The sequence below is a fragment of the Schistocerca cancellata genome, chromosome 5 (assembly GCF_023864275.1).
Source record: "Schistocerca cancellata isolate TAMUIC-IGC-003103 chromosome 5, iqSchCanc2.1, whole genome shotgun sequence".
Classification (NCBI taxonomy): Eukaryota; Metazoa; Arthropoda; class Insecta; order Orthoptera; family Acrididae; genus Schistocerca; species Schistocerca cancellata.
Genome location: NC_064630.1, coordinates 341,727,144 through 341,754,516, shown reverse-complemented (window position 1 = coordinate 341,754,516; position 27,373 = coordinate 341,727,144). Strand labels below are relative to the sequence as shown.

General features: G+C 42.6%; 1 protein-coding gene across 1 annotated transcript in view; it reads right to left on the bottom strand.

Annotated features, from left to right (window-relative positions):
* The window catches only part of LOC126188531 (insulin-like growth factor-binding protein complex acid labile subunit), a 57,412-nt gene extending 30,503 nt beyond the window's left edge, over positions 1-26,909 (bottom strand). Inside the window, exons 1-2 of the mRNA XM_049930132.1 lie at positions 26,834-26,909; positions 6,396-6,768 (exon numbers count right to left, since the gene is read on the bottom strand). Of these exons, the coding sequence (XP_049786089.1) occupies positions 6,396-6,719 (324 nt within the window). The 5' untranslated portion in view covers positions 6,720-6,768; positions 26,834-26,909. The remainder of the gene's footprint in view (positions 1-6,395; positions 6,769-26,833) is intronic.
* Between the last annotated feature and the right edge of the window lie 464 nt (positions 26,910-27,373).

Sequence of the window (27,373 nt, the reverse complement as noted above, 5' to 3'; positions counted from 1 at the left end):
CATTATGTGGGGCCGACGTACGCCGCTGGTGGTCATGGAAAGGGCCATAACGGCTGTACGATACGTGAATACAACCCTCCGACCGATAGTTCAACCATATCGGCAGCATAATGGCGAGGCATTCGTCTTCATGGACGACAATTCGCGCCCCCATCGTGCACATCTTGTGAATTACTTCCTTCGAGATAACATCTCTCGACTGGGGTGGCCAACATGTTCTGCAGACATGAAGCCTATCGAACATGCCTAGGATAGATTGTAAATGGGCTATTTATGGACGACGTGACCCACCAACCACTTTGAAGGATCTACGCCGTTATCCTCGTTGAGGAGTGGGAAAATCTGGACCAATAGTGCCTTGATGAACTTGTGGATGCTATACGACGACGATTACAGGCATGCATCTATGCAAGAGGACGTGCTACTGGATATTAGAGGTACCGGTGTGTACAACAATCTAGACCATCACCTCTGAAGGTCTCGCTCTATGGTGGTACAACATGCAATGTGTGGTTTTCATGAGAAATAATAAGAGCGGAAATGATGTTTATGTTGGTCTCTATTCCAATCTTCTGTACAGTTTCCGGAAGTCTCGGAACCGAGGTGATGCAAAACATTTTTTGATGTGTGTATTTTAAACCCTTCGGGATTTCTGAGAAGCTCATAGAATTGTAGGAATGGTCGGCAACCATTGTGAGTGGAAGGGTCGTGGGTTCTCTGGAGTAAAAACGGTGTGTCGATGGTATTACTGATTTTTGAATTAGGATCCACGAAGCATTTCAACTTGCAAGGAAAGAAGAGTGATTACACTGCACAGGTATCGAATTACTATTATTCATTTTTCGATTTTTGCATTCACTTGGTTGGAAGGAAGTAACCTCTTTGAGACTGTGGAGTGGTGAACGAGCTGGATATGGTGTTTTATGAATAAGACGGTCTTGACAAAATGTAGTAGAAGCCAATGAACAGAAAATTTAAGACAGTAACTAGGCCCAACCGCATTAATAATGTTGATCACATGGAAAATTGATCACATTAAAACTAATGAGGTTGGGAAGTTCCTACCTTCAGAGACACTCCTGACAAACGTACATGTCTTAGGTGAGAAAGATTTCGTACATATGTGTGTTGGTTGGCAATGGCCCACAAGCGACGAATAAAGTTAGCTCGAAATATGACAATTACATTAAAATTCGTATTATAATTAGTTCGCAAAGAGATTGATTGTTCCAGTAAAACTTGCAATTACGTTCATTAAAGCTTATGACATCCACCTTACTAAAGTCGTTACGAAAGCATTAACATAGCATTCCTACCGTCAGTACATCTAATACTCTACTAGACTGCTTGTCTTAACACGTGAATCGTAGTAATTCGGTACACAAAAATATCACTAGTGGAACAAAACATAAATGTGTCTAAAATTTACCTGTCGGAAATGAGACTCAGCAGTGCTAGAAATTACCAAGACGGCTTACCACTTCCCCTTCTTCTGTCCACCAGTCATGCATGAGAAGCCAAAGCCAACAGATATCCGCTAGAAGTAAACTTTACCATCGTTCCCTGCGAAGTGGGACAGAATGCTATGCAAGTGGGCTTTCTACTAGAGAAGCTTTTCTGAAAGAGCGCCAGTCAAAGGGACACCTTCCCCCACAATGTCTGATTTTGCTATTCTTTTTTAATATTTACGTAAATTAGATTCTGGTTACATTGTCTCAGTCAGACTTGCCTATACCTTCAGGGACTACTTCTTTCTTCTAAACGTTACTTTTAATTATTGTTGTATTGATTCAGTTACCTCTGTTCTGTGATTTGCTAGGACAGTATTTGGAGTACAGATTTTGTTAGTCGTAGCCTTATGGGAGGTCATTTAAGAAAACGTGCTATGTCACCAGTCTGCAAGTGGCATCACTAATTGCTTACAGCGTCCGTCCTGCCCAACGCAGGTTATCCATTGCACAGCATCCAAGTGCCTAGCTTCTACAATGTGATCAAGTAGCTCACAAGAAGATTGAATCGTTACATCCTTCATAATAACCAGCATATCTCAACGAATGAAAGCACAAGCTATTCAGTAAACTGATAGTGTGTGTTTCAATATGGAATCCAGTTCTTCGGAAACACGCCTGTTTTAACCTAAACTAATTCTAAAGTGATGAAGTTTATTAATGCGGTTCATACGACTTACTCTATCAAATTGTTAACATTGTAAGATGGCAGGAACTATGCCCCTTCCATGAAGTCATTAAAGATCACCTAATTCACGCTGATCTAACAGTAGGGCTGAACAAAAAATGACTGACAAGGCACAATGCATCTTGTAGAGGATATAGTATGGACGTATTGGAGTAATTAATGTCGGGTGAGGGTTTTAAAGTAATTCATACGACATGAAAACTTTGTGGAAACGAGTCGATTTACTGCACGCTAGTTTACCAATGGGAAACATTTAGAGTTGACCGTGGCCAGCTGGGGAATGGTGAAGGGAAGTGACAATAGACAGCTTAGGGCGGCTCAAGCTCTGAGAAAGCGGTAACGCGGCATGGCCTCCAGCCGCCTTAAGATGAGTGACAGTGAGTGGGTGATTGACCCCGACTCCATGCTGGTGTACCGGGAAACAGACGGAGAACTTGTACGCCTGTTGATAAATGTCTGTCGTCCCGTTTTCTGTGAAACATGCGACAAAGCCGCACAAAGCTACGGTGGAGCGGTCAACAGAGGTCAAAATATGCGTGTTCGTGACTATAGCAACTTCACGCTGAATTCACAGTCTGCAGAGCCTGAAGTAAATAAGGTGAAGAGCGACAGCACGAAATACGCCGGCCTCCGATGGGAACGTAGGACCAAGGAATTTGAAGTACTCTCCTGGGAGACAGAATTCCGGAAAACTTGGTGTTTGTGCAGACGCTAACCTTGATAGGTGGCCTGGGGGGGGAGCTAAATAGAAGAAGTTGAGAGGAAGGGAAATTTTGTGGGAATTTGTTCACTTCCCAGAGCAGGCATTGGTCGGCGCTGGGAAGCGACGCATAATTAACGCGACTTGCGCTGCAATTGGCGTAAGTGATTTTGCTGGAGGGGAAACCGAGGCGAAGAGCGGACTGGGAGAAGTCTCCATAGGGGACTTCCGTTCCCAGCTTGCCTAGAGTGCGGACGTGGCGATCTTGAATCAGCTTGCCTGAGAAAGAGTGAGCATCTCTGCAGTTTAGGACTTAGCAAAGGGAACGATTGAGTTTGGAGATAGGAAGTTTTGGTTCAGCTATGTACTGATATCTAGGAGTGAATAGACGAGCACAGCCTTGCAGCACCAGGAGGTGGGCCGACGTCCGCACAACGACGCCGCTCCGCCACACTGAATTCGGTGATATTGCCCCCGCTCCGGCCACTGATTAATTTGTTGCATCACGTCGGCAAAGTTTCCACAAGGGTTTCATGGGTCGTGTATTGTAGAATTCTTCTAGCACTTCACATTACGCCTGGGTCAGTCGATAGGAATTACTTTTGATTTATCGCACTTTACTCCACGCAAACGCAATTTATTACCTCTGCCTGTTAGGAGAGTCATGTAATGTGATTGAAGGTCGTGAGTTAAAATAAATTTGTGCTAATCGTCTGCATCTGTTTTCAATCAAGTAGTTGAAATACCAAGTCACTTTCTTAATTAATTTTATGTTCAATATTTGCATCTGGTGTTCTATAGCTGAATATAACATCAATGTTCACCCCTTTTTAATTAAAAGGGATCAATTCTGAATCAATTAATGTCAACACTGCCACCGCAGTTCCATCGGGAGTCACAGGGCCTTATTACTTTCTTTGCGTTATCCGATATTGCGGCAGTTTTGCACTCTCTGTTGATCTGTTAGTCAATTACCTGGGGTGAACACACACCAAAACCAGGTAAGTGACGGGTGGGGTGTTACAACATATGATCACACCTCGCTCCTTTGCGCTGTGGATGATATTAACCCAACAAAACGAGTTTGTTTTCGTGGAATAGAACTCTTCTGGCTAGATATTGTGAGCTCTTATCCTGTTTTTATCTTTGTGGAGACTACTGGCTATCCGGCCGATGTGGTCGAACGGTTCTAAGCGCTTCAGTCTGGAACCGCGCGACCGCTACAGTCGCAGGGTTGAATCCTGCCTCGGGCATGGATGTGTGTGAAGTCCTTCTGTTAGTTAGGTTTAAGTAGTTCTAAGTTCTAGGGGACTGATGACCTCAGATGTTAAGTCCCATAGTGCTCAGAGCCATTTGAACTATTGGCTAAAGATACTAGGAACAAGGTGGAAGCACTGTATTGACTTTTAACAATGTACGTTTTGCAGTCCAGTCTAGAAATCTTTCTGAAAGCAGTTAGAAAGTTGATGATTGTTAACCGATGGTACTGGTTTAGTGACGATTTTAACCCAATCCTGCAGTTCCAAGTAACAATGGCGACATTTATTAACACAATTTTCTGAATTCCAAGTCTGTGAAGGATATTTCATCCTAGAACAGAATAAGAAATAGTTCTTCATTCTCGTCTAGGATAAAGGTTTTCTGGAAGCTTCCCTTGGTTGTAAGGAAGTTGCGGGGGACTAAAAATACCCTCCCAATTAGTCTCAATTGGGATTACCTTTGCCTCACTAGCAGCTCGCCTGTTATTCGGCTGTGAAGTACGAACAATCTGCGCTGCTCAAGGAACGTTGACTTTTAGTCATCATGTGGGGCAGCTGCAGTGTTCTTCCGGGAAAAGACACTTCCCGCATCACACGTGCAGCTCGCTCTGTATTATACAGACAGACTTTATCTTCCCAGCGTTTCCCCTCCAGAAATCTTATATGACAAGGCAGGGGGTGGAGAAAAATATGGGAACACCAAAAACGGACGTCACCATGCCTAATGCGGTGTAGGAAACCCACTCACACCCAAACCACCTTCCAGTCTTCTCGGAATGGATAAATATAGGTTCTGAATGGTTTTCAGGAGAATATTATACTACTCTTCCTTGTCATTGGAGACGGCTTCAGGTGAAGATGGTGAAGGTGGATAGCGATCACTTACCCTTCTCCCCAAAGTACGTCACAAAGGCTCAATTATATATAGATCTGGTGGCTGTGGTGTCCAGGGGAGATGGCACAACTCATCCGCGTGCCCACAAAACTAGTGTTGGACGATGCGACCTTTGTGAACAGCGTCTCTATCTTCTTGGAATACAGAATCACCACTGGGGACAAACATTGTACCATAGGATGAAACTAATCAGACAAAACCGTCACATAAACTTTGGTTGTAACGCGACCTTGCAGAGTATCCGTGGGGCACATGGAATACAACGATACCGCTCCCCGAACCATCACCAAATCCCTTCCTGTTTCACTCTTCGGACGGGCCGGGAGTTGGAAACAGTCTGCAGCAAGATTCACCCAACCAAATGACTTTCTTCCATTGCTTCATAGTCCACGTTTTTTGGCTTCAGCACCACGTTTTCCTGTTACAATCATTTGCGCCACTGATGTTTCTGAAATCCAACCCGCCGCGCAGTGCGCAGCTTGGACGCTACTTTCAACTACCGGAGGGAAAGCAGACTGTTAAAAGAACATTGCCACAAAATCCGAAAGGTCCTTCTACATGTGAAGGAAGTGTCCTACCATATAAGAGTTTCACGCCAAAACATTTAAAAATAATTGTCATCAGTGGGGTCTGAACGCGGGACCTTTGATTCGATACCTCACGCTGTGCTAAACCTATCGCGTGACATCTACAAAACCACTGTGCACTGACCTGCTTTTCCTGTGCTCAGTAGTTCCGGTGTTACTTTTAATTAACATTTGCAATGTTCTGTTGGACGAGAGCACGTAACACGATCTAAATCCGTGTTTTAGTTGATAGTCTTTCGACATACAACGTTTGGAACCGATTGAGTGTCTGACATCAGGATATTTGTGTGTAAGTAGTGTTTAAATCGTGTGATCTTGTCAGTGACCAATGTAATGTTCGTGGGGATGAGACTGGATTGGTTAATGCAAGTTATTTAAATATGAGAATACTAGCAGTCTTAGGAACAAGCAACCGCCCCAAACAAATGTTTCCGAAATTGTCAAAGGTTCGATGAGGGGGTCTAATTTTCCTCACGAGCCGCTCATGGCTTCTCGCCGCAAGAGTGGATAAGACTACCGTCGATGCCTCGCGAGGAAGGAACGCTACAACGAAAGAAGTCGACATATTTAAATATGAGAATACTAAAAGTCTTAGGAACAAGAAACCGTCCCAAACAAACGTTTCCGAATTTGTCAAAGGTTCGATAGGGGGTCTAATTTTCCTCACGAGCCGCTGATGGCTTCTCGTCGCAAGAGTGGATAAGACTAACTCGATGCCTCGGGACGAAGCAACTCTACAACGATAGAAGTCGACATACTTGAAGCTTGTAGAATTCGTTGCCGACGAACACGTCCGGCAGCACGGAGTGCACCAGCGGGTAGGCGAGGTGCAGGTCGGCGACGTCGGAGGCGACGCAGCGCGGGACCCTGGAGAGGCCGCCGTGGCTGCAGTAGGCCATCTGCGGGGTGGAGGGCGGGGGCCTGCACAGGCAGTTGACGGGGTGCACGTAGCCGCCAGCAGCACCAGCCGCCGAAGCCGCCAGCGCCACTAGCACGGCCGTCACCAGGGGAAACATGTCCCCTCGCCGCCGCGAGAATCGCCGAATGTCACCATCCGTTGCTAATCCGTGACTCACGTCCATCGATCACCATCATCACGGAGAGAGACTGGTGGGTTGGTGTGTGACATGTCTGGAGAAGCAAACGTTTTAAATAAGAGAGTGGGAAAGAGGTAATACTGGAATCGAGGTTCTTTTGTTTATTTCTTATTTTTTTCTCCACTGCTGCTACTGTTGCCTTTGGCGGTGTTGCCCGTGGTCCGAGCAACGTGGAGGTGGAGCACTGTGCCCTCTTTTCTGAATAGTATTTTGCAGTTTTACTTACATATTTACAAATAAATATGCACAGATATAAGATACAAACTATAACATACATTTTAAACAGTTCGAGAAATTATTGATAAAGTTAAGCTGAAAAAAATTGGTTTTCTTTCGTTAAGCACGCTTATGTTAAATGATATACACTGAAGCGAGAACAAACTGGCATAAGCATGCGTATTCAAATACAGAGATGTGTAAACAGGCAGAATACGGCGCCGCGGTCGGCAACGCCTATATAACACCACAAGTGTTTGGCGCAGTTGTTAGATCGGTTACTGCTACTACAATGGCGGGTTATAAAGATTTTAGCCAGTTTGAACGTGATGTTATAGTCGGAACGCGAGCGATGGGTACAGCATGTCCGAAGTAGCGATGATGGGGGATTTTTCGGTACGACCATTTCACGAGTGTACCGTGAATATCAGAAATCCAGTAAAACATCAAATCTGTGACACCGCTGCGGCGAGAAATAGAACCTGCAAGAACGGCACCAATGACAACTCAAGAGAATCGTTCAACAGAATTGCAACCCTTCCGCAAATCGCTACATATATCAATGCTGGTCCATCAACAAGTGTCATCGTCCGAAACATTCAACGAAACATCATCGATATGGGCCTCAGGAGGCGAAGGCCGACCCGTGTACCCTTGATACCTGCACGACACAAACTCTTAAGCCTTACCTTGTCCCGTCAACACCGACACTGGAGTGTTGATGACTGGAAACATGTTGCCTGGTCGGACGACTCTCATTTCAAATTGTACCTAGCGGATCGACATGTACGGGTATGGAAACAACCTCATGAATCCATGGACCCTGCATGTCAGCAGGGACTGTTCAAGGTGGTGGAGGCTCTGCAATGGTGTGGGGAGTGTGCAGATGGATTGATATGGGAACCCCGATACGTCTAGATACGACTATGAAAGGTGACACGTACGTAAGCATCCTGTCTGATCACCTGCATCCATTCACGTCCATTGTGCATTGCCAAGGACTTCGGGTATTCCAGCAGGACAATGGGACTCACCACACCCCTAGGTTTGGTGCAATGTGGCTCCAGAAACGCTCTTTTGAGTTTAAACACTTTCGCTTGCCGCCACACTCCAGAGAGATGAACATTACTGAGTATATCTGGGATGCCTTGCAGCTTGCTCTTCAGAAGAGATCTCCAACCCGTGGTATTCTTATGGATTTATGGAGCCCTGCAGGATTTATTGTGTCAATTCTCTCAGCATTGCTTCAGACATTTTTCGAGTCCACGTCACGTCGAGTTGCCTCACTTCTGCACGCTCGCGGGGCCCTTACACGATATTAGGCAGGTGTACCTGCTTCTTTTGTTCTTCAGTGCGTGAATGTATTATATTACTTTAACTAGTAATCTTGAAATTTTCTACATTTATATTATTGGAGTCTAGACCTTAATTTGCAGTAGACTGTTATTAATTGCTTAAGCGTACAATTTCTATGCAACTTACAATTCTCATTTTTAGCGAGAACTTACTGTATATGCAGTTGTGCTTACTGCCTTCTTGCTATACGTTAGTCCTTAAATCCTGAGTGCTCTCATTTACAGTTTTAATTGCCTCGTAAGTACTAAGTGATATAATCTCATTTGACGTCCAATAAGCCCATTTTAAAATAATTCTTGTGGAAGTCTCTCTCAAATAAACTGAACTTGAAAGATAAACCTAATACAACCATTACTTTGGCAATCCTGCTGTTAAGGAAACATTATAAAACCTGACATTTCTTAAATTAGCTTTAATTTATCTTAAGTGAATAAAGCCGTTATGGTTATCATTGTAAAGGATAATCTTAGGCGCTGCAGTCATGGACTGTGCGGCTGGTCCCGGCGGAGGTTCGAGTCCTCTCTGGGGCGTGGGCGTGTGTGTTTGTCCTTAGGATAATTTAGGATCAGTAGTGTGTAAGCTTAGGGACTGATGGCCTTAACAGTTAAGTCTCATGAGATTTGACACACATTTGAACATTTTTGTACATTTGATAATCTTATTGAAAAAGCTAAGTTTTACTTCCTGTCTGTATGTGACACTGTTAAGTCCTGTGTTTGTCCAAAATATCCTTAATTATAGTTAGGACGTCAGAGCAATAAAACTTTCGTTAGTGCATTTACTGTAATTGTTATAACGTCAGAACTGTAAACCTTTTGCTAAGATAGGATCTAGAAAGTTCTAAGTTACACACTTCAGAATTAATTTTCATAACACAGGCTATCACAGCGATAATGGAAATTTCTTAAACCGTATTCTTCAGTGCAGTGGTGTGTTTAACACATTACTTTATTACATCTAATTACATTATAACATCTACATTATAACATCTACTACACATACATATAAAAGAAAAACCGAAATGTTTGCCACATTTACAGACTACTAAAATATGTGGCACCGTTGGCTGCCACTTTTTCGAGTCTATTTACAATCTTACTGCTGTTACATTTTCAAGATTGTTTACGTTTTCACTACGCATCGTCTTGGTAGCCTCTATTAGTGCCATTTCCTTGGGCGAGTTGTTGAATTCAGGATGGGTTGTTCGGAGGTGGGATTTAACTGGAAGGAAAGGAATACTTGAAAAGCAGGTACTCAATACAGCTAAACTATGGAGAGCCACCAGTGTAACAGAGAGGAGAAAAGCATTTGAAAGAGCTCATAAAAAGAGTGGAAGGGAAAAAGGGAAAGCGCGATGTTGGGGGTCGAGAAGAGGAAAATATGAAGGAGATACCAGTAGCCCTACAGAGGCTATAACAAAAGAAGAGAAGAGGACGGAACCTAGAAATATGAACAAACACACACACACACACACACACACAAACATGTACGCAAGGGCGCACGACTGGTTTCATTTACTCGCAGGTGAGTGGTGGCGGACGCCCAAACAATAATGAGTAGCGTTTACTATCCGCCAAATTTGGGAGTGGGGTTGACTTGCTATGGTTTAATCGTGCCCTTCTAACTACTTGCGGAGATAGTTATCACCATGAGCTCACCCACTTCAGGACTGGCCCCAATTTTATGTCACAGGAAGCATTAAAAAACTGACCAAGAGGGTAAATTAAATGATCCGTTATTGTTTGATTACATAGCTGTCGAACAATAACTGAAATAAACACTCTCATTAAACATCTTGGAAATGCATACGGAATACTTTCACGTGGGCTCATCACATGAAATTGATAGTAGGACAGGTAGTGCTACACCGAGATACATGGAAAGAATTCTCGGGCGGTGTAGACCTCTCACGAAGGAGGCGTCTTACGAAACCCTTTTTCTACCTACACTTGAGAATTCGGCAGCAGGTTTCATCACAGGATCGTTTAGTTAGTGCGAAAGCGCCACGAAGATGCTCATCAACTCCATTGGTGAACGCTGCAATACAGATGTTGCGAATCACGGTGGGGCTCACAGCTTAAGTTCGAACAGCGTACATTCCTAGAACAGTGAATCAAACTTTTGCTTCCTCCAACATATATCACACCAAAAGACCACGGAGGCAAAGTTAGAGGGTTTCCAACTGACAGGGAGAGATTAATAATACCGTTTCTCTCGCAACTCTTAAGCGACTGTAATAAGAAGTGGGGTAAGTGTTGCAGTACGCTGTTTTCTATTCTTCTGTTTATTGCTTTTACTTATAGGTTGTCTTCAAATGCTCTAAATACAAAAGACCGTCAGCTCGTACTGTAACTTCATTATCCATTCTTAACTTAACGTATCTGCAAGCGAAAATAAATTCTTTTTTTGTTCGATTATCATATATTTTTCAGCAACTACGGAGAATTCAGCTGCCGTTATCATTATAAATTTGTGCAGTTGATCTCGAAGTACTCATTACATCTTGTTTTAGTGTTGTAACTTATTTTCACTCATAATTTCAAAATTTCTCTATTAATTTCGTCTAGTTGTTGTTACACTAAGGGCAGACAACACAGAACCATTGGCGTAACGAAGAGGTACAGGGTGGTTTCATTCGCCCCTTGTCTTTCTTCCTTTCCCTTTCAGCGATTTCAGGACATCCTCTAGCTTTTTGATGCGTATTTTCCGTGCCTGATTTCTCTTTGAGTTGTGGACAGCCCATTATCGTTACGAAGATATTGATACATATTTCTAAAATTCGCTGCCGAAACGACATAGAGCAAGTTGGCTGAAATGGTAGAGGTGAAATAGCATTCAGTTCCCATCATTTGACAATGAAGGAAGCGAGAGACTGAAACTTACTGACGAGACTGTGTGTGGCAGGATATGACCTCCTTTCGCTGAAAGTATCACTGAAAGTATAAAGATTATCAAGAATTAGTGCTATCCGAGTAAAAAAGTCTATCTCTTAACGCCATATCTTGCCCCCTAGCTGTCTTTAATTATCCACACTGTAGTGTTCCTACACTGACGTACCATTCACAAAAGTCCCAGGAAAACACTGAAACCCACAACTATTTCTTTACCTAAAACGCTTTTTCGGCGCTCAAACATCGTTACTTAGGTGACATATTAGATATAGAAACTCATATCATTGGGTTAATTTAGAAAGAAAAGCGTTCTACCAACTGCCAGTAAATCATACCTTTCGAGTTACTTTTTCGGCAGTTGAGTAATGTGACAGCCAGTTTCCAAATTCCTTAACAAGGCAGAAAACTCAATCAATCTTCCTGACAGTGTTGCACCGCCTGAAATTCGTCACTGACAGGACGTCAGTCTTCTTTCCTGAGGAATACATTTGAGAACGGTAACTCAGACCTCCGTCCCCGCAGCCCACATTATGGAGCTGAATATTTCTGGCTCACTGGAAATCTCAACATAAACTTTAAGTTTACCTATACCTTTCTCCATTAACGCGTTTTCGGAACTTACTGTCTTCAGTAACACAAACCCCAGGTTTTGCCATTGACGAAAAGAAGCATATTTAATTTGAAAATTAGTCGTTTTTATGTCGTGTAACGGTGATATAACACTAGAAAATTTGTTGTAGTTTTATGTTTTATTATGAAGATTGGAATCCATGGAGGGAAGACGACATTCTTTTCGCGAAACGCTAGTGAGAAAATTTGTAGAACCGCCAAGTGCAGAACGATTCACCTGCTGCCAACGTAAGTAAGCATCACGAAGAAATTAGGGCGCGTACGGAAATGTATGAACAGTCGTTTTCCCTCGTTACGTTTGCGGGTGGAACATGAAAGGGAACTACTAGTGGGGGGAAATGGTGCCTTCCGCCATACAACTTATGGTGGCTTGCGGAATATCTATATAGGTGTAGGTGCTAATAGCCTTTCAAATACAAGAACTTGTTGTTTCTCACAAGTTAATAGCAATATTACTTGCATCAGAGGTCTATTATTATTATTCGTACATACGATAAATGTGAGTACAATGGTAGTCTACAAATTACAAAGCAGGTATTCTTGCTGACAGTGAGAGAAGATAATGCTTGTAGATATCAGATTCTTTAGGTTCATAAGATAAGACTTAACATATATTCCTATCTCGCAGGTGTCAATGACTAGCAAGTTTCATACTCACGTTATTGTTAAATGTGCGTGCAATGTAATGTGTAACCATTGCATATGTTTCCAGATACAGGGTGACAATTATTGAATTATATAAAACAAAGTCGTCATAACTCCTAAAAGGTAGCCTTAGGACGTTCAAACGGCACGGTTGGTCGCAGGCCATGACGGGAATTGGTATGCGCAAGCGCCTTGCTGTTGTCGGCCATTTGTACGTGAAAATGTCACGTTACAGCGTGCCTGAGAGTATAGCGCTACTGAAGGCCTATGATGCGAGCAATAACAGCCCAAATGCGTTTCAAAGGAAGTTTGTGACCGAGTTCAAACCGAAGACAACCGGTCCAAGTGTGGTAACAATCAAGAATTTGAATCGCAAATTTGAGAGAACGGGTAGTGTTCGTGATGACGGCAATGTCGGCCGTCCAGGAAGAGTGAAAATGCCCGAAAACATCGAGAAGACACGCACTGTGTTTCAAAACAGCCCCAGGAAATTGGTCAGACGAGCTGCACAACAGGTGGAAATCAACTGGGAGACTGCGACAAATTGTTGTTGAAGACTTCCTCCTCTTCCCATACAAAATTCAGACCCATCAGTCATTAAGCCCCAGGACCCTGGAACTGCGGCTGTGTTTCGCCAACACTATTGTCCACAGAAATAACGAGCAGGACTTTGATAGAAATATGGTTTCGTTTAGCGACGAAGCCCACTTTCATTTTGGTGGGTTCATCAATAAGCAAAATGGGCGCATTTGGGGGACTGAGAAACCGCATTTATCCAAGACAGAGCTCGACCCAGTCGAATCAGGAGTGTTTTTGACGCCCTGGAGAAGCACTTTGGGGAACGCATTCTGGCTCTGGGGTACCCAGAGGCCAATGGCATGGCCTCGATTGGCAACCAAATTCTCCGGATCTGAACACATGCAACTTCTTTTCGTGGTACTATATTAAAAACAAGGTGCACAGCAGTACCCCTAAAATCATCGCTGAGCTGAAAATAGCCATTCAGGAGGTCATCGACAGCAGTCATGTTCCGACACTTCAGTGGGTCATGCAGAATCTCGATATTCGTCTCCGCCAGTTCATAGCCAATGATGGCAGTCATATCGAACATGTCATAACCTAAATCCAAATATCTGTAGTGACATTTACAGGTTGAATTAAGGGTGTGCAAGCCGTAGTTTGTAGCTAAGTTACTTATTTAATACAGTTCAGTAACTAAAAGGTATCATATAGATTATATAATGGTAAGACAGAGATTTAGGACCCAGGTTTTAAATTGTAAGACACTTCCAGGGGCAGATGTAGGCTCTGACCACAATCTATTGGTTATGACCTGTAGATTAAAACTGAAGAAACTGCAAAAAGGTGGGAATTTTAGGAGATGGGACCTGGATAAACTGAAAGAACCAGAGGTTGTACGGAGTTTCCGGGAGAGCATAAGGGAACAATTGACAGGAATGTGGGTAAGAAATACAGTAGAAGAAGAATGGGTAGTTTTGAGGGATGAAGTAGTGAAGGCAGCAGACGATCAAGTAGGTAAAAAGACGAGGGCTAGTAGAAATCCTTGGGTAACAGAAGAAATATTGAATTTAATTGATGAAAGGAGAAAATATAAAAATGCAGTAAATGAAGCAGGCAAAAAGGAATACAAATGTCTCAAAAATGAGATCGACAGGAAGTGCAAAATGGCTAAGCAGGGATGGCTAGAGCACAAATGTAAGGATGTAGAGGCTTATCTCACTAGGGGTAAGATAGATACTGCCTACAGGAAAATTAAAGAGACCTTTGGAGATAAGAGAAACACTTGTATGAACATCAAGAGCTCAGATGGAAACCCAGTTCTAAGCAAAGAAGGGAAAGCAGAAAGGTGGAAGGAGTATATAGAGGGTCTATACAAGGGCGATGTACTTGAGGACAATATTATGGAAATGGAAGAGGATGTAGATGAAGATGAAATGGGAGATGCGATACTGCGTGAAGAGTTTGACAGAGCACTGAAAGACCTGAGTCGAAAGAAGGCCCCCGGAGTAGACAACATTCCATTAGAACTACTGACGGCCTTGGGAGAGCCAGTCCTGACAAAACTCTACCATCTGGTGAGCAAGATGTATTAAACAGGCGAAATACCCTCAGACTTCAAGAAGAATATAATAATTCCAATCCCAAAGAAAGCAGATGTTGACAGATGTGAAAATTACCGAACAATCAGTTTAATAAGCCACAGCAGCAAAATACTAACACGAATCTTTACAGACGAATGGAAAAACTAGTTGAAGCCGACCTCGGGGAAGATCAGTTTGGATTCTGTAGAAACACTGGAACACGTGAGGCAATACTGACCTTACGACTTATCTTAGAAGAAAGATTAAGGAAAGGCAAACCTTCGTTTCTAGCATTTGTAGACTTAGAGAAAGCTTTTGACAATGTTGGCTGGAATACTCTCTTTCAAATTCTAAAGGTGGCAGGGGTAAAATACAGGGAGTATATTGAGCAAGCAGTAATGGAAACAAAAGAAAAATTCGGAGTAGGTATTAAAATACATGGAGAAGAAATAAAAGCTTGGAGGTTCGCCGATGACATTGTAATTCTGTCAGAGACAGCAAAGGACTTGGAAGAGCAGTTGAATGGAAAGGACAGTGTCTTGAAAGGAGGATATAAGATGAACATCAACAAAAGCAAAACGAGGATAATGGAATGTAGTCGAATTAAGTCTGGTAATGCCGAGAGAATTAGATTAGGAAATGAGACACTTAAAGTAGTAAAGGAGCTTTGCTATTTGGGGAGCAAACTAACTGATGATGGTCGAAGTAGAGAGGATATAAAATGCAGACTGGCAATGGCAAGGAAAGCGTTTCTGAAGAAGAGAAATTTGTTAACATTGAGTATAGATTTAAGTGTCAGGAAGTCATTTCTGAAAGTATTTGTATGGAGTGTAGCCACGTATGGAAGTGAAACATGGACGATACATAGTTTGGACAAGAAGAGAATAGAAGCTTTCGAAATGTGGTGCTACAGAAGAATGCTGAAGATTAGATGGGTAGATGACATAACTAATGAGGAAGTATTGAATAGGATTGGGGAAAAGAGAAGTTTGTGGCACAACTTGACCAGAAGAAGGGATCGGTGGGTAGGACATGTTCTGAGGCATCAAGGGATCACCAGTTTTGTATTGGAGGGCAGCGTGGAGGGTAAAAATCGTAGACGGAGACCAAGAGATGAATACACTAAGCAGATTCAGAAGGATGTAGGTTGCAGTAGGTACTGGGAGATGAAGAAGCTTGCACAGGATTGATTAGCACGGAGAGCTGCATCAAACCAGTCTCAGGACTGAAGACCACAACAACAACAACTGTCATACTTCATGTATCAACTGAAAAGAAAGGCTTTCAGTTTCCATATTTCTTTATCACTACAAATCACAAAAATAGAACTCTTGAGGCAATCGTAATAACTGCAGTTTGAAAAAGTGCCCACACATTACATAAAACGTTCAAGGGTTCTTCCATAAGTTCAGGAAAGTAATGATAAAAATTTTGAGTGAAACATAATTGTTGTTGCAGTTAAGTGTCACGATATCTCTGAGGTGAAATGAACAGTAAATGTATCAGAAACATTGGTGGCGGAATACGTTCCGCTAACATCTAAATTAGTCTGTCTCTATTTAAAAAACCGTTGTTACTTGGAGAAAATAATAAGGATCTGTTTTCAGTATATCAGTATATTCCAAGAACATCGATCAAATTGGTCACAACATTACGATTTGGGAAAGTGCCCATTACAGATCACAAAATCTATAGTCGGATACTTCAATGAATTCAAGTAAATAATGATTAGCTTTTGTAGCGAATACGAAATGGCGTGTGCAAACAGGTAACAACAAGACTGCTGCACATCACATAACCTGAATACAGTTGTTTAATTGAAGTTGTAGCCTCTCAACCATAACATACTGACGACAGATAAATGAAGCGGGAAGGACATTTGCTTTTGCATCCAATTTCGTAGTTACTAATGAATACACGGCGTTCATATGTTATGTGCTCCGTAGTTTCACAGTATTGGGAAGTGCGGAGTCAAAAGGCATATTGGAGACTATTCAGAGACTGCGTGAAGTTAATTATTAGTATGAATCTCGCTATTTCCCGATCCATTCAGGAACTGCCGAAGAGAAAGCACAGTTCGAGAGCCTTAACAGGCCTTCTACTCTCTCTTATCTTTCTTATCAGCCTTACTTGAATGATATTAGTTGGAAGCAACTGTCTATTTCCCAGTCCATGTTTCAAAATTTTCTCACTGCCTCAAGTCGAGGAGAACATCTTATTTCTTTAAGCGTTTCCCAAATAAGATCACAGGACGTCTCCATGGTAATTAATTTCCGTATCTGGCAGCGCATTAGTTTACTTTCGCCCATCATGCTGCGCTGAAACCGCACAATTTTCTCACCGTTAGTCTCAGCGATTACATTAGAACAGGTGTAAGTAGGGAAACGGTAAAAGCTCAAATTATCAAAAACATCTAATGAAAGGCGAACTGACGAAATTAACTACTTGTTAATGACCCGAATGGGGAACGAGCAAAACTTTTTTTTTTATTCTGAAATAATGCGGATGATGCAACTGTAGCGCGCCGTTTAATGAAGCTATAAGGTGGCAGACATTTGCCGTCGATTTATACTGCGGACGATCTGTGATCGTTTCACAATCGCTAGGATAGTTTCAGTTTTATACTGAAGAGTCTCTTTAAAAGGACAACTCGTTTCGAGTTTCTTTCAAGTAAAGGCTTGTTTGACAGGAGAGCTGCCTACAGATGAATTAAGTTTGCATCATTAGTTCATTCGTATGAGCAATTGTCAAATACTATCCGTCCATAGGAAGAGTACTAGCGTGTCAGCGCTTGGAATCCCTCTTGTGCAAAACGTTGCTTCAGAAATATTTCGATGGCTAGATGTGCTGTCATCCAGTTTCTGAACATCACTTCCAGAGTCTTTCTTGTAGAGTCATTCTCAAACATTTTCAGTGCGTCAAGGAGTCAAAATAGGTAGCAGTTATAACTAAACCTCCTTTAGACATCAGAATCATGGGAGACAGACAAGTAGCTAAATTACGCTAAAAATGGAAAGAGACGCGATCTGGATCTGTTTGAAGCTGTCGTCCTCGTTAATCGGAGGAGTTTTAGAGAAACCACGAAAACCAGAATCTTACTGGCCTGACCGTGTCTGACCTTTGATACTATCACTAATCCGAAACCGAAACCCACTGAGGTTATGAGGTGCCGGGGCTAGTAGTGTATTTAACACTAAATTCTTCTAGAATCTACATATGTAAATGATGCTCTAAGCCCCCCCCCCTTTTCTAACTCCGACTTTTGCTGTTGCACATGGATTAAAACGAAACGCGAACTGGCTGTAATCGACCCTGCAAGTGGAGTAGATAAGTTTTTGGCACCTGCAATAATTTAATTTGGTAAATAAGTTAAATAAAGGAAAGTTTCATTAACGTAGTGAGAAATGATAGGGTTGCTCTACCGATTAACAGAATGAAATTTCTGTCCAAAATAACAATATGATTTATTATAACTCAAAATAATAAACAAAAACACATGAAACATTTACAATACATCAAATTGGCTCAAGTTGGAGACTCAAATAATTGCTGTGAAGGTGAAGTTGTCCCTAAACTAGATTGTGACATTTATGATGAAGTGGTATGTGGAGCCAATGCCTTGCAACTCAAGTCTTAAGAGAGACACACAGCCAACCCAGCATTAATTGCTGCTACATTAGTGAGAACTCTGACAATAAACACCCAAGACAGATCAAAGTTAGAAAAGACAAACAGGTGCGCTCTGCTGAGCTCGGATTATCACCTAGCAAAATTGCCTGCTTTGCTGGTGCTGCGGACGTACATTACCAAGCTGTCTTTTTAACTGCACGGACACGATCTGGCATACTGGAGGCGATGGCTGGTTGCTTCGACGTCCCGTCGTGGTGATGATAATGTCGCGAATATAGCCCGAAACAAATTATCCTGGCCTGGTTGTTTCAGACTAAAGACTTCCTAGCAATACAAATGCGCCTCTGAGGGAGACGAAGAAGGCTCGCCACACAATCACTGACGGTACAGTGATTGATTTTAACAAGCGAAGTCACCCAGTAACTCCGATACAGTCAATTTTAGCCAAAACTGCTCAAGACAGACAACATAGGCCTCTTGTACGCAGAACGCTCAATTGCCAACTGTACTCGGAAAGTTACGTTGAAGTCGAAACTTCAGCAACTTCGTCAAACAGTTACAATTAAATAAAAGTATATTACACAGCCAACGGAAGGCAGGCTGACCAGAGCAGCGAGAGCTCAGTCTTGTAACCTACTCCGACCGAAAGGCGAGAGCCGACTCCCCACAAGAGCACCCGTACAAACTGAACACAGAACATTCCCGCCCCCACGACAGTGGCCGTGGTTAACTGTTCCAATCAGCAACTCGAAAACCGGCGGAAAATTCCACTCTATTGCCATAGCACTACCATTCCATCAATGGAGCTTCTTGGTGCCAATTTCTGCGCCGATTTTGCTACGTCACGGAGCTATGCCCTGAGCAAGCCAATCACAGTTACGATTTTGCAGAAAGCGCGGGAATTTGCCCGCCAAAACTGCCTGGGTACACAAGTCATTCCCACGCCTCGCTGGCAGCCCGCCAGAAGGTGTTTTCGCTAAGTTTCTGCAAAGTAACGGAACCTCTAGCCCAGCCGCTACTTCAGGCCCCTGCAAGCGTGTCTCCGCCGCTATTCTACAATGTCGGCATCTGGAAAGCATTCACTCGACTCCCTCACACCCGTCGGTTTACCCTTTCAAGATCAGAAGAGCCCGCCTGTCACCGGACCACCCGGGTGACGAGAGACGCTGTGTGGGAAGTCCACGTGTGAAGGAATAGCAACTTTTCACCGCATGCAATTAGAGAGGAAAATCGTAAGATAGAAATATGAGAGGGGGCTCATGCCTCCTCTCAAGGTGACAAATCATCGTATAGCAATATGCACATGTACAGATGGCGATTGCATCGCGTACACAAGGTATAAAAGGGTAATGCATTGGCAGAGCCATTGTTTATACTCGGGTGATTACGGGAATTAATAGACTTTGAATGGGGAATGGTAGCTGGAGTTAGACGCGTGGGCTTTTCCATTTCGGAAACCGTTAGGGAATTCAGTTCTCCGAGATCCACAGTCTGAAGAGTGTGCCGAGAATACCAAATTACAGGCATTACCTCTCGTCATGAACAACCCAATGCCTGACGACCTTCAGTTAACGACCGAGAGCAGTGGCGTTTGCTTAGAGTTGTCAGTGCTAACACACAGGGAGTACTGCGTGAAATAATCTCAGAAATCAGTGTGGGACGCACGACGAACGTATCCGTTAGGACAGTGCGTCAGAATATAGTATTATTGCGCTGTGGAAGCAGACGACCAACACGAGTGCCTTTGCTAACAGCATGACATCGCCTGCATCTCCTCTCCTAGGCTTGCGGCCTAATCGTTTGGACCCTAGATGACTGGGGACCATGGCTTGGTTAGATGAGTCCCGATTCATTAGGTAAGACCTGATGGTAGGGTTAGAGTGTGGTGCAGACCCCAAGAACCGATAGGCCCAAGTTGTCAACAAGGCACTGTGCTAGCTGGTGGTGACTTCATAATGGTCTGGGCCGTGTTTCCATGCAATAGACTGGGTTACCCGGTCAACCTGAACTTGTCATTCACTTGTGTTGGTATGTTTGGCTACCTACAGGCCATCTGCAGCCGTTCATGAACTTCATGCTCTCAGACAACAATGTCATGTCACCGAGCTGCAGCTGTTCGCGATAGATGTAAAGAGCATTCTGGACAATTTGAGCGTATCATTTGGCCACCCAGATCGCCCCACGTGACTCCCAAGGAACATTTATGGGACATAATCTAGAGGTCAGTTCGTGCAAAACATCCTGCACTGGCTACACTTCAGCAATTATGGATGGCTCTAGAGGTAGTATAGATCAATATTTCTGCATGGGAGTTCCAATGACTTGGTTGTGCCACGTCGAACTGCTACAGTACTCCAGGCAAAAGAAGGACCAACACGATATTATGAGGTGTCATATTACGAGGTGTACCATAACATTTCCAACATCATTGTCATAACTACTTCGTAACTTATAAAGGACAGACACTTTTAGTGAAGTTATGTGTGACGCTCTTGTCTGCCTTGTGATTCATCCTTCAGATGGAGACAGTAAATTGGACTTGCTTTCTTGATAATAATCTAAAATAGTAGTACGTCTCAGCTCCTGTTCTTTGTTGCCTCCTTCAAAACTGTGCTCCTTCAAGGGGAAAAAAATCACTTGCAGACAGATGATTCCTCACAACCAGTCCGGAAAAGAGAAAAAGACGCCGCAACTATCCGCAGTAGGCCTTAAAACAATTAATAAGTGACTCAAGAGTTACCCACAAAATTAGACAATGGGCACATGACTAATTATTGATTAATTTCGGTAGTAGTGATAGCAGGTAGTGATAGCAGTGAAAAAATGTGAAGCTTGCATATGTCATCTGTCAAAAACCCTCTCCTTGCCAAGAGACTTCTTTACCTCTTTTCTCTGTACAATATTTTGGACATGGTGATCCACATCCCATGTCACGAATTTGTTTCATATTGGGTACCTTACACTGGCTCTATATGGAGACAACCATAAATCGAACTAAGAGAAATACTGGAAGAAATTTTCTTTTAATAAAGACTTCTCCACAAAACATTGTGTGTGTAGAAATATGTCACAAATTATAATACATGTCTTAGTCCATCTCCTTCCTCCTCTCTGCCCATCACCTCTTTATCTCCCTATCTGCACTTCTCCTCCTTCCCCAATCACACATCATCCCTCTCCTCTTTCAGTCTATATCTTCTTTCCCCCTCCCTCTGACCTCCCCTCTCTCTGTCTATCTCCTCCACCCCTCTCCCTCTCTCTCTCTCTCTGTCCACCTCATCCCACCCTCCCTCTGTGTATCCCTCTTGGCCACTCTCTTCCTATCCTGTCCCCTGCCTCTATCTCTCCATCTCCTCATCTCTCCATCTCAACTTCCCTTCAGGCATTCCCACCTGCCCATGTAGTGCCTACGAAAGAAGTCGATAATATGTGCTGGTAATACTCCCACAAAATGCCTCTTGTGCAGCACCGCCTATGCGTCAAGGGCTTGAAAACATTTTTTTCCCCATAATGTACTGGCTGTGATGCAAAACAGGTCAATGAAGTAGGCCAATACTACTGCAACAGCACAAAACACCTGTATTGGTGGGCAGCCTACACCTAAAGCGCTGGATAACTGTTTCTTGCCCCTGACATGTAGGCTGCATTGCTAATATAGTACATGGTTGCAGCAGTTCCCACATAATGTATCTGTCATGCTGGGCAGCCTATATGACAGGGGCTTATAAAATGTTTGTCTCTATATCAGATCTTTTAATATTTGCTATTATAAAATGAAGTCAAATAAATCATGAAACAAGTACTTGCATTATTGCAGATAGAGATGAAAATTTTAGTGAAGTCCGTAGTAGAATTATGGTAAATTTCACATGTACAGATGCTTATAAATCTAAAAGGTATCCAATAAATCTTCTCATATTTCTCTTTCACAGTAATATTCAGAAAAAGTGTATCTTTTGAATTGGAAGTTACATGTGTAAATTATATCTCTACACAAAGTTATTGGTCGTAACAACTCCACAGGTACTTATGTATTTTCAGTCGTATACACTAGTGTGATAAAGCATTATGACAACTGCCCACAGAGAGACAGAATGATACTTAGTGTGATAATGGGCATATGATCTGCAGAAACATATGGGGATCGATTCACATACTCTGAAGTGCTTGATTTTGACAAAGTACTGACTGTGATGACCCAGAAGAGTACCCCACAGATGGCGAAGCTGATCTGCTGTTCGTGTGATACTATCATGGGTATCCATGGAGAATGGCTTAAGGACGGTGTAACCAAGAGTAGTAGAAAAGCAGAAACTTCCTGGCAGATTAAAACTATGTCCCGCACCGAGACTCGAACTCGAGATCTTTGCCTTTCGCAGGCAAGTGCTCTTATTCTGGACCCCCCCCCCCCCCCCAAGCTGTTGTTAAGCCATGTCTCCGCAATATCCTTTCTTCCAGGAGTGCTACTTCTGCAAGAATCGCAGAAAAGCTTCTGTGAGGTTTGGAAGGTAGGAGACGAGGTACTGGCAGAACTGAAGGTGTGAGGACAGGTCGTGACTCGTGCTTGGGTAGTTCAGTCGGTAGAGCACTTGCCCGTGAAAGGCAAAGGTCCCGAGTCCGATTCCCGGTCCGGCACACAGTTTTAAACTGCCAGGAAGTTTCATAACAGCGCACACTGTGCTACAGAGTGAACATCTAATTCCAGTAGAAAAGTTGTTGGACTTTCATACCTCATCAGAGAACTTGGAAGTCTGAGGCATGACCACTCTATAAAGCAGCGTAGGCGGCGCATGTGTACTATTGTTATATTAAGTCCCATGTGAATGTTTTTAAAAAAATCTCTTAATAATAATCTTTCTTATAAAAATTAACTTTTGACAATCATTCAGATGAATGATTGTCAAAAATTAATTAACTTGATTGATTGTCAAAAGTTAATTTTTATAAGAAAGATTATTATTAAGAGATTTTTTAAAAGTATTTACATGGGACTTGATATAACAATATTACATATGCGCGAGGCTGCTTTTACCTTATACTACAACGCTCAGGCATCGCCCTCGCTCCCCACGACCGGCCCAACCAACTCGATACATGAGACTCCTAGCTACCACTTACTCCTACTGCCACTCAGTTCCTACTGCGTACAACACTGCTCTCTGGTCTGAGATTCTCGCTTACATACCGCAGGCAGCGCGTGAGCAATCCATCGAAATTACATCTGCTCGAGTGCGCTGACAATAAAATCCTTAGTCATGGACCTCTTACAACATTCATTAACAATCAAAAACACATTGACAGCTGTGAATGTAATTGCAGACGATTTGCATGCCTTCATGCTTGATGTCTTCCCCAATGGCGATGGCATCTTCCAGCACGATAACTCCCTATATAATAAGGTGAGAATAGTGCTGCAGTGTTTTGAGGAGCGTGATAGTGAACTCAAATTTTTGTTTTGGAAAATATCCCGGACGCTATCGGGTGTCAGCTCCTCTGCCACATACCACCGGCCCATAGTTTATGAAGATTGCGTGCTTGTGCGCTTACATCTGGTGGCACTTACCACCGGAAACCTATCAACGACTTGTCGAATGCATGCCACTCACAATTGGAGCTGCATTGTGTTGCAGTAATGAACCAACACCCTATTAAGCAGGTGGTCACAATGTTAGGTTCATACGTGTGTGGTGCCGCTGAATGTTTTTAACACCACTCCACTTTTAAAAACATTAAAAATGTGGCAGAATGAGAGAACACATATCAAGACCAGAATTCGTATTGTACATGATTTCACTGAAGTCTTGAAGCAGACGTGCTAGGCTTATGGCAACTAACCGACTATACAAAATAGTGCTGAGAATTCTGGCAGTTAGGAGCGTTGATCCAAAAATTCGTGAATTACCGATAATGTCATATACACACAACTGCGCAGTAGCACTCTCTCAAAAACTGAGAGAAAGCCACAACAGTGTCAGATTACACTGGAATTCGGTGTACGGTGTAACCTGGAGGCTGCGGATAAACCTCACTTTTAAACGAAGAGTTAACAATGCAGATGTTGTCAGTGATGTGTTCTACTCCGGCATTTGTATTCATTTGCACTTTTTTGAATATCCATTTACAGTACCTTTTCACTGTTATGTCCCGAATTTCCTCAGTGTATATTTCACAGACCGATTCTGTACCGTTATTTTATCTGTCTGCTGGCTCTCCCTGGGTGTTGTTCTGTTCTGCTTTCCGTAGATGGTGAACCACAAAAGAAGAAATTTTGCCCTGTCGTATTGTTTGTGAGTTTATTTCACTGTAGTATTTCGTATCATATCTTGAAACGCTACACTGTTTTAGAATCTACCTTGAAATTTAGTGGGCATTGTATCTAGCGAATAGTGAGATAAGAAACACTGAACGTGCTACTAGATGCTGCTTTCCAACCGAAGAAATAAATAATCATTTTTTTTGCAGTACTTCGTTTATGAACTGATGAAGAAATCAGTAAAATACACAAAACTAATATAAACAAGAGAATAAAACAGTGCAATACGCTATAAAATTATTAACAAATTACTAGCCTGACAAAAGACGACAGTGACGTGTACGTATACGTTAGAATGGACGTGAGAGGACTTTCGAGATTCAAGAAAACGTATCATTTCTGTTGGAACTAACTCAGCTATCTCCAAAATGGCCGTCGATGTCTTTTCGATATCTTTTAATCGTAATAAGTAGTAGTTACAAAGTATGGGAATCACGGTTTTCTCGGAAAATTTAATAATGAAATATTCGCGTGTTATAAGTTGAGCCGTATCATCGTGTTGTCGCAACGTTTAGATAAATTTCCTATACGTCATCTTCAAGATTACAAGTTCATACACGCCGTTGCCAAAACACGACACCACGACTTGGCTTGTAGCCCGAGGAAATTTCATCAGTTACGATGTATCTTCAGAAAAAAGGGTCTAGAACTTTGATTTGCTTAGTTTCCTAGCAAATATTTCATTCATTCTTCACAGGGAGTTCAGTGTAAGTAACAAGACTCTTACTGAATAGTAATATTTTTATCAATAAAATGAACAGTACCAGTACCTAAGGAATTGCACAAATTTTTAATAACCATATTTTCTGCGTTACTAGAAATTTTCCAAGATCTGTAATTTTTCAAGATGGTATTTGTTCATAGTCACATGCTAGTCCAAATACACGCTATTCTACAAATGTTTATATTGAGCTTTCTTCGGTCCTGCATTGTCGGGTTTTAAAGATCTTTTTTAGCCAAATACAGAAGTGAAACGTTGTGGAACTTGTTAGTTCAAACTACGATATTATAAAAAATTTTGTTTCTTAATCGACAGAGAAGCGGCCAAATGTTGCTTATTATATGTTCTATTACTAGTTTCGGTCATAGGCTGCGAGTATCTTCAGTCTTTAATTGCCCCGAATACAACTCGTTGATTGTTTAAAGCACCATACGGCGCAATCCTCTACTCAAAACGTCGTGAGTCGCCTGCGTTATGTTGTATATCAGCTAACATATTGCCATCAGGGCAATGAACGTCTAAAGACGCTCGCGACTGATTAGTGAAACTAGTAATAGATAAAGTAATAAATGACCTATGGTGGCTTAACTGCACGTTAATTGTTAACAGTCACTATATTCCCGATAACGAAGACTCGGTTTGTCGATTTTGTTTCTAGTAGATTGCTTCTTCTGTCGACTAACTGGCGGTTATTCAGAAATCAGCTATCAAGGTCGTGATTCCCGCGTGCGCTAACCTCACACTTCCGCTGACGTGGGCTTCTTTGGAACCATCACTACGTAGTTGTGTTACGAAACAAGTGGTGCTGAATGGCGGTCCGCTCCCTACTGTACGGTCCGTTTCAGCGATTTGTGACACCGTATTTAATGAAATCGTTCTGTTTCTCCACACCACTATCTTGTTGCGTCAGTAGGGGAGATCGATTTGGCTCGGAGAAGAGTATGCTATGTTCTAGCTGATATATCGACAGATAATACGGCTTGTTGTTGAAATCTGGCGTACGTCAAGTGAAGTCGCAGTTTCAAAATTTGTACTTCGGCAGTACTGTGCTGTCTTGTCAGCTGCCGGAACGTGACGTGACGAGTAATGGTTAAGAAATTCTCTCTCCATCGGAATTCTGTACGTGATGTCAAGCGCGTATACACAACATGTGCAGAGCGTAAATTTCATGTCCTTCGAATTCATTTAGAAGTTAACGCCATTGTCCTTTAAACACCTAGCCGTAAGTGAGAATAACAGGCAAGATAGTTTATTTTACCGTGTGAGTGTACTGAGCGTTTTATCGTAAGTTAGGGGTTACAACAAACGCCTTCCCATGTGTTTTGAAAATAAGGTTATGTTCTTGGACAAATAAAAACTGTCTACAACACAAATACGTATGTGGGAAACAGTAGTAAACAGTTGAGAGCCATCCTTACGTTGTAACGCAAATAAAAACTACGTCCTCACAAATATATAAAACATCGCAAGTAGTATAAGTCTACCAACAAATGGCTGAACACTGGCCGGAGCTGAGTAGCTGCTTCCAATGACTACAAAGAACACAAGGATTGCAGTTCTAAGGAAAACAATGTTTAAATACAAGTATTGCTTACTGCGAACATATGGTACGTTGTGATGTGACGTGACGGGCCGTCCGTTTCCCGAGGAATCTGGCCGAGAACTGAGAGCGTTATCTCAGTGACGCGGTATCGAGGCCTCGCGACATACCAGATAAACGCTCGTGGGAGCGGCGAACTTCCCGTCGCTGTGGCCACAGCCAACATCCACGCACTTCCCTAGCCGCACTTCCATAGAATGCACATCAAATACTGACCTAGCTCCCTCCAAGAGCGTCAGTCACACAAAATTTGTGGGAAATTAACCGCACATTTTACACAGCTACAATGAAGTGCCAAAGAAACTGATATAGAAATGTGTATTAAGAGATATGTAAACAGCTAGAATACAGCGCTGCGGTCGGCAACCCATATAAAAGACTGCAAGTCTCTGGCGTAGTTGTTAGATCGGTTACTGCTGCTACAGTGGCAGGTTGTCAAGATGTGAGTGTGAACGTGGTGTTACAATCGGCGCAAGAGCGATGGAACACAGCATCTCCGAGGTAGCAACGAAGTGGGGATTTTCCCGTACGACCA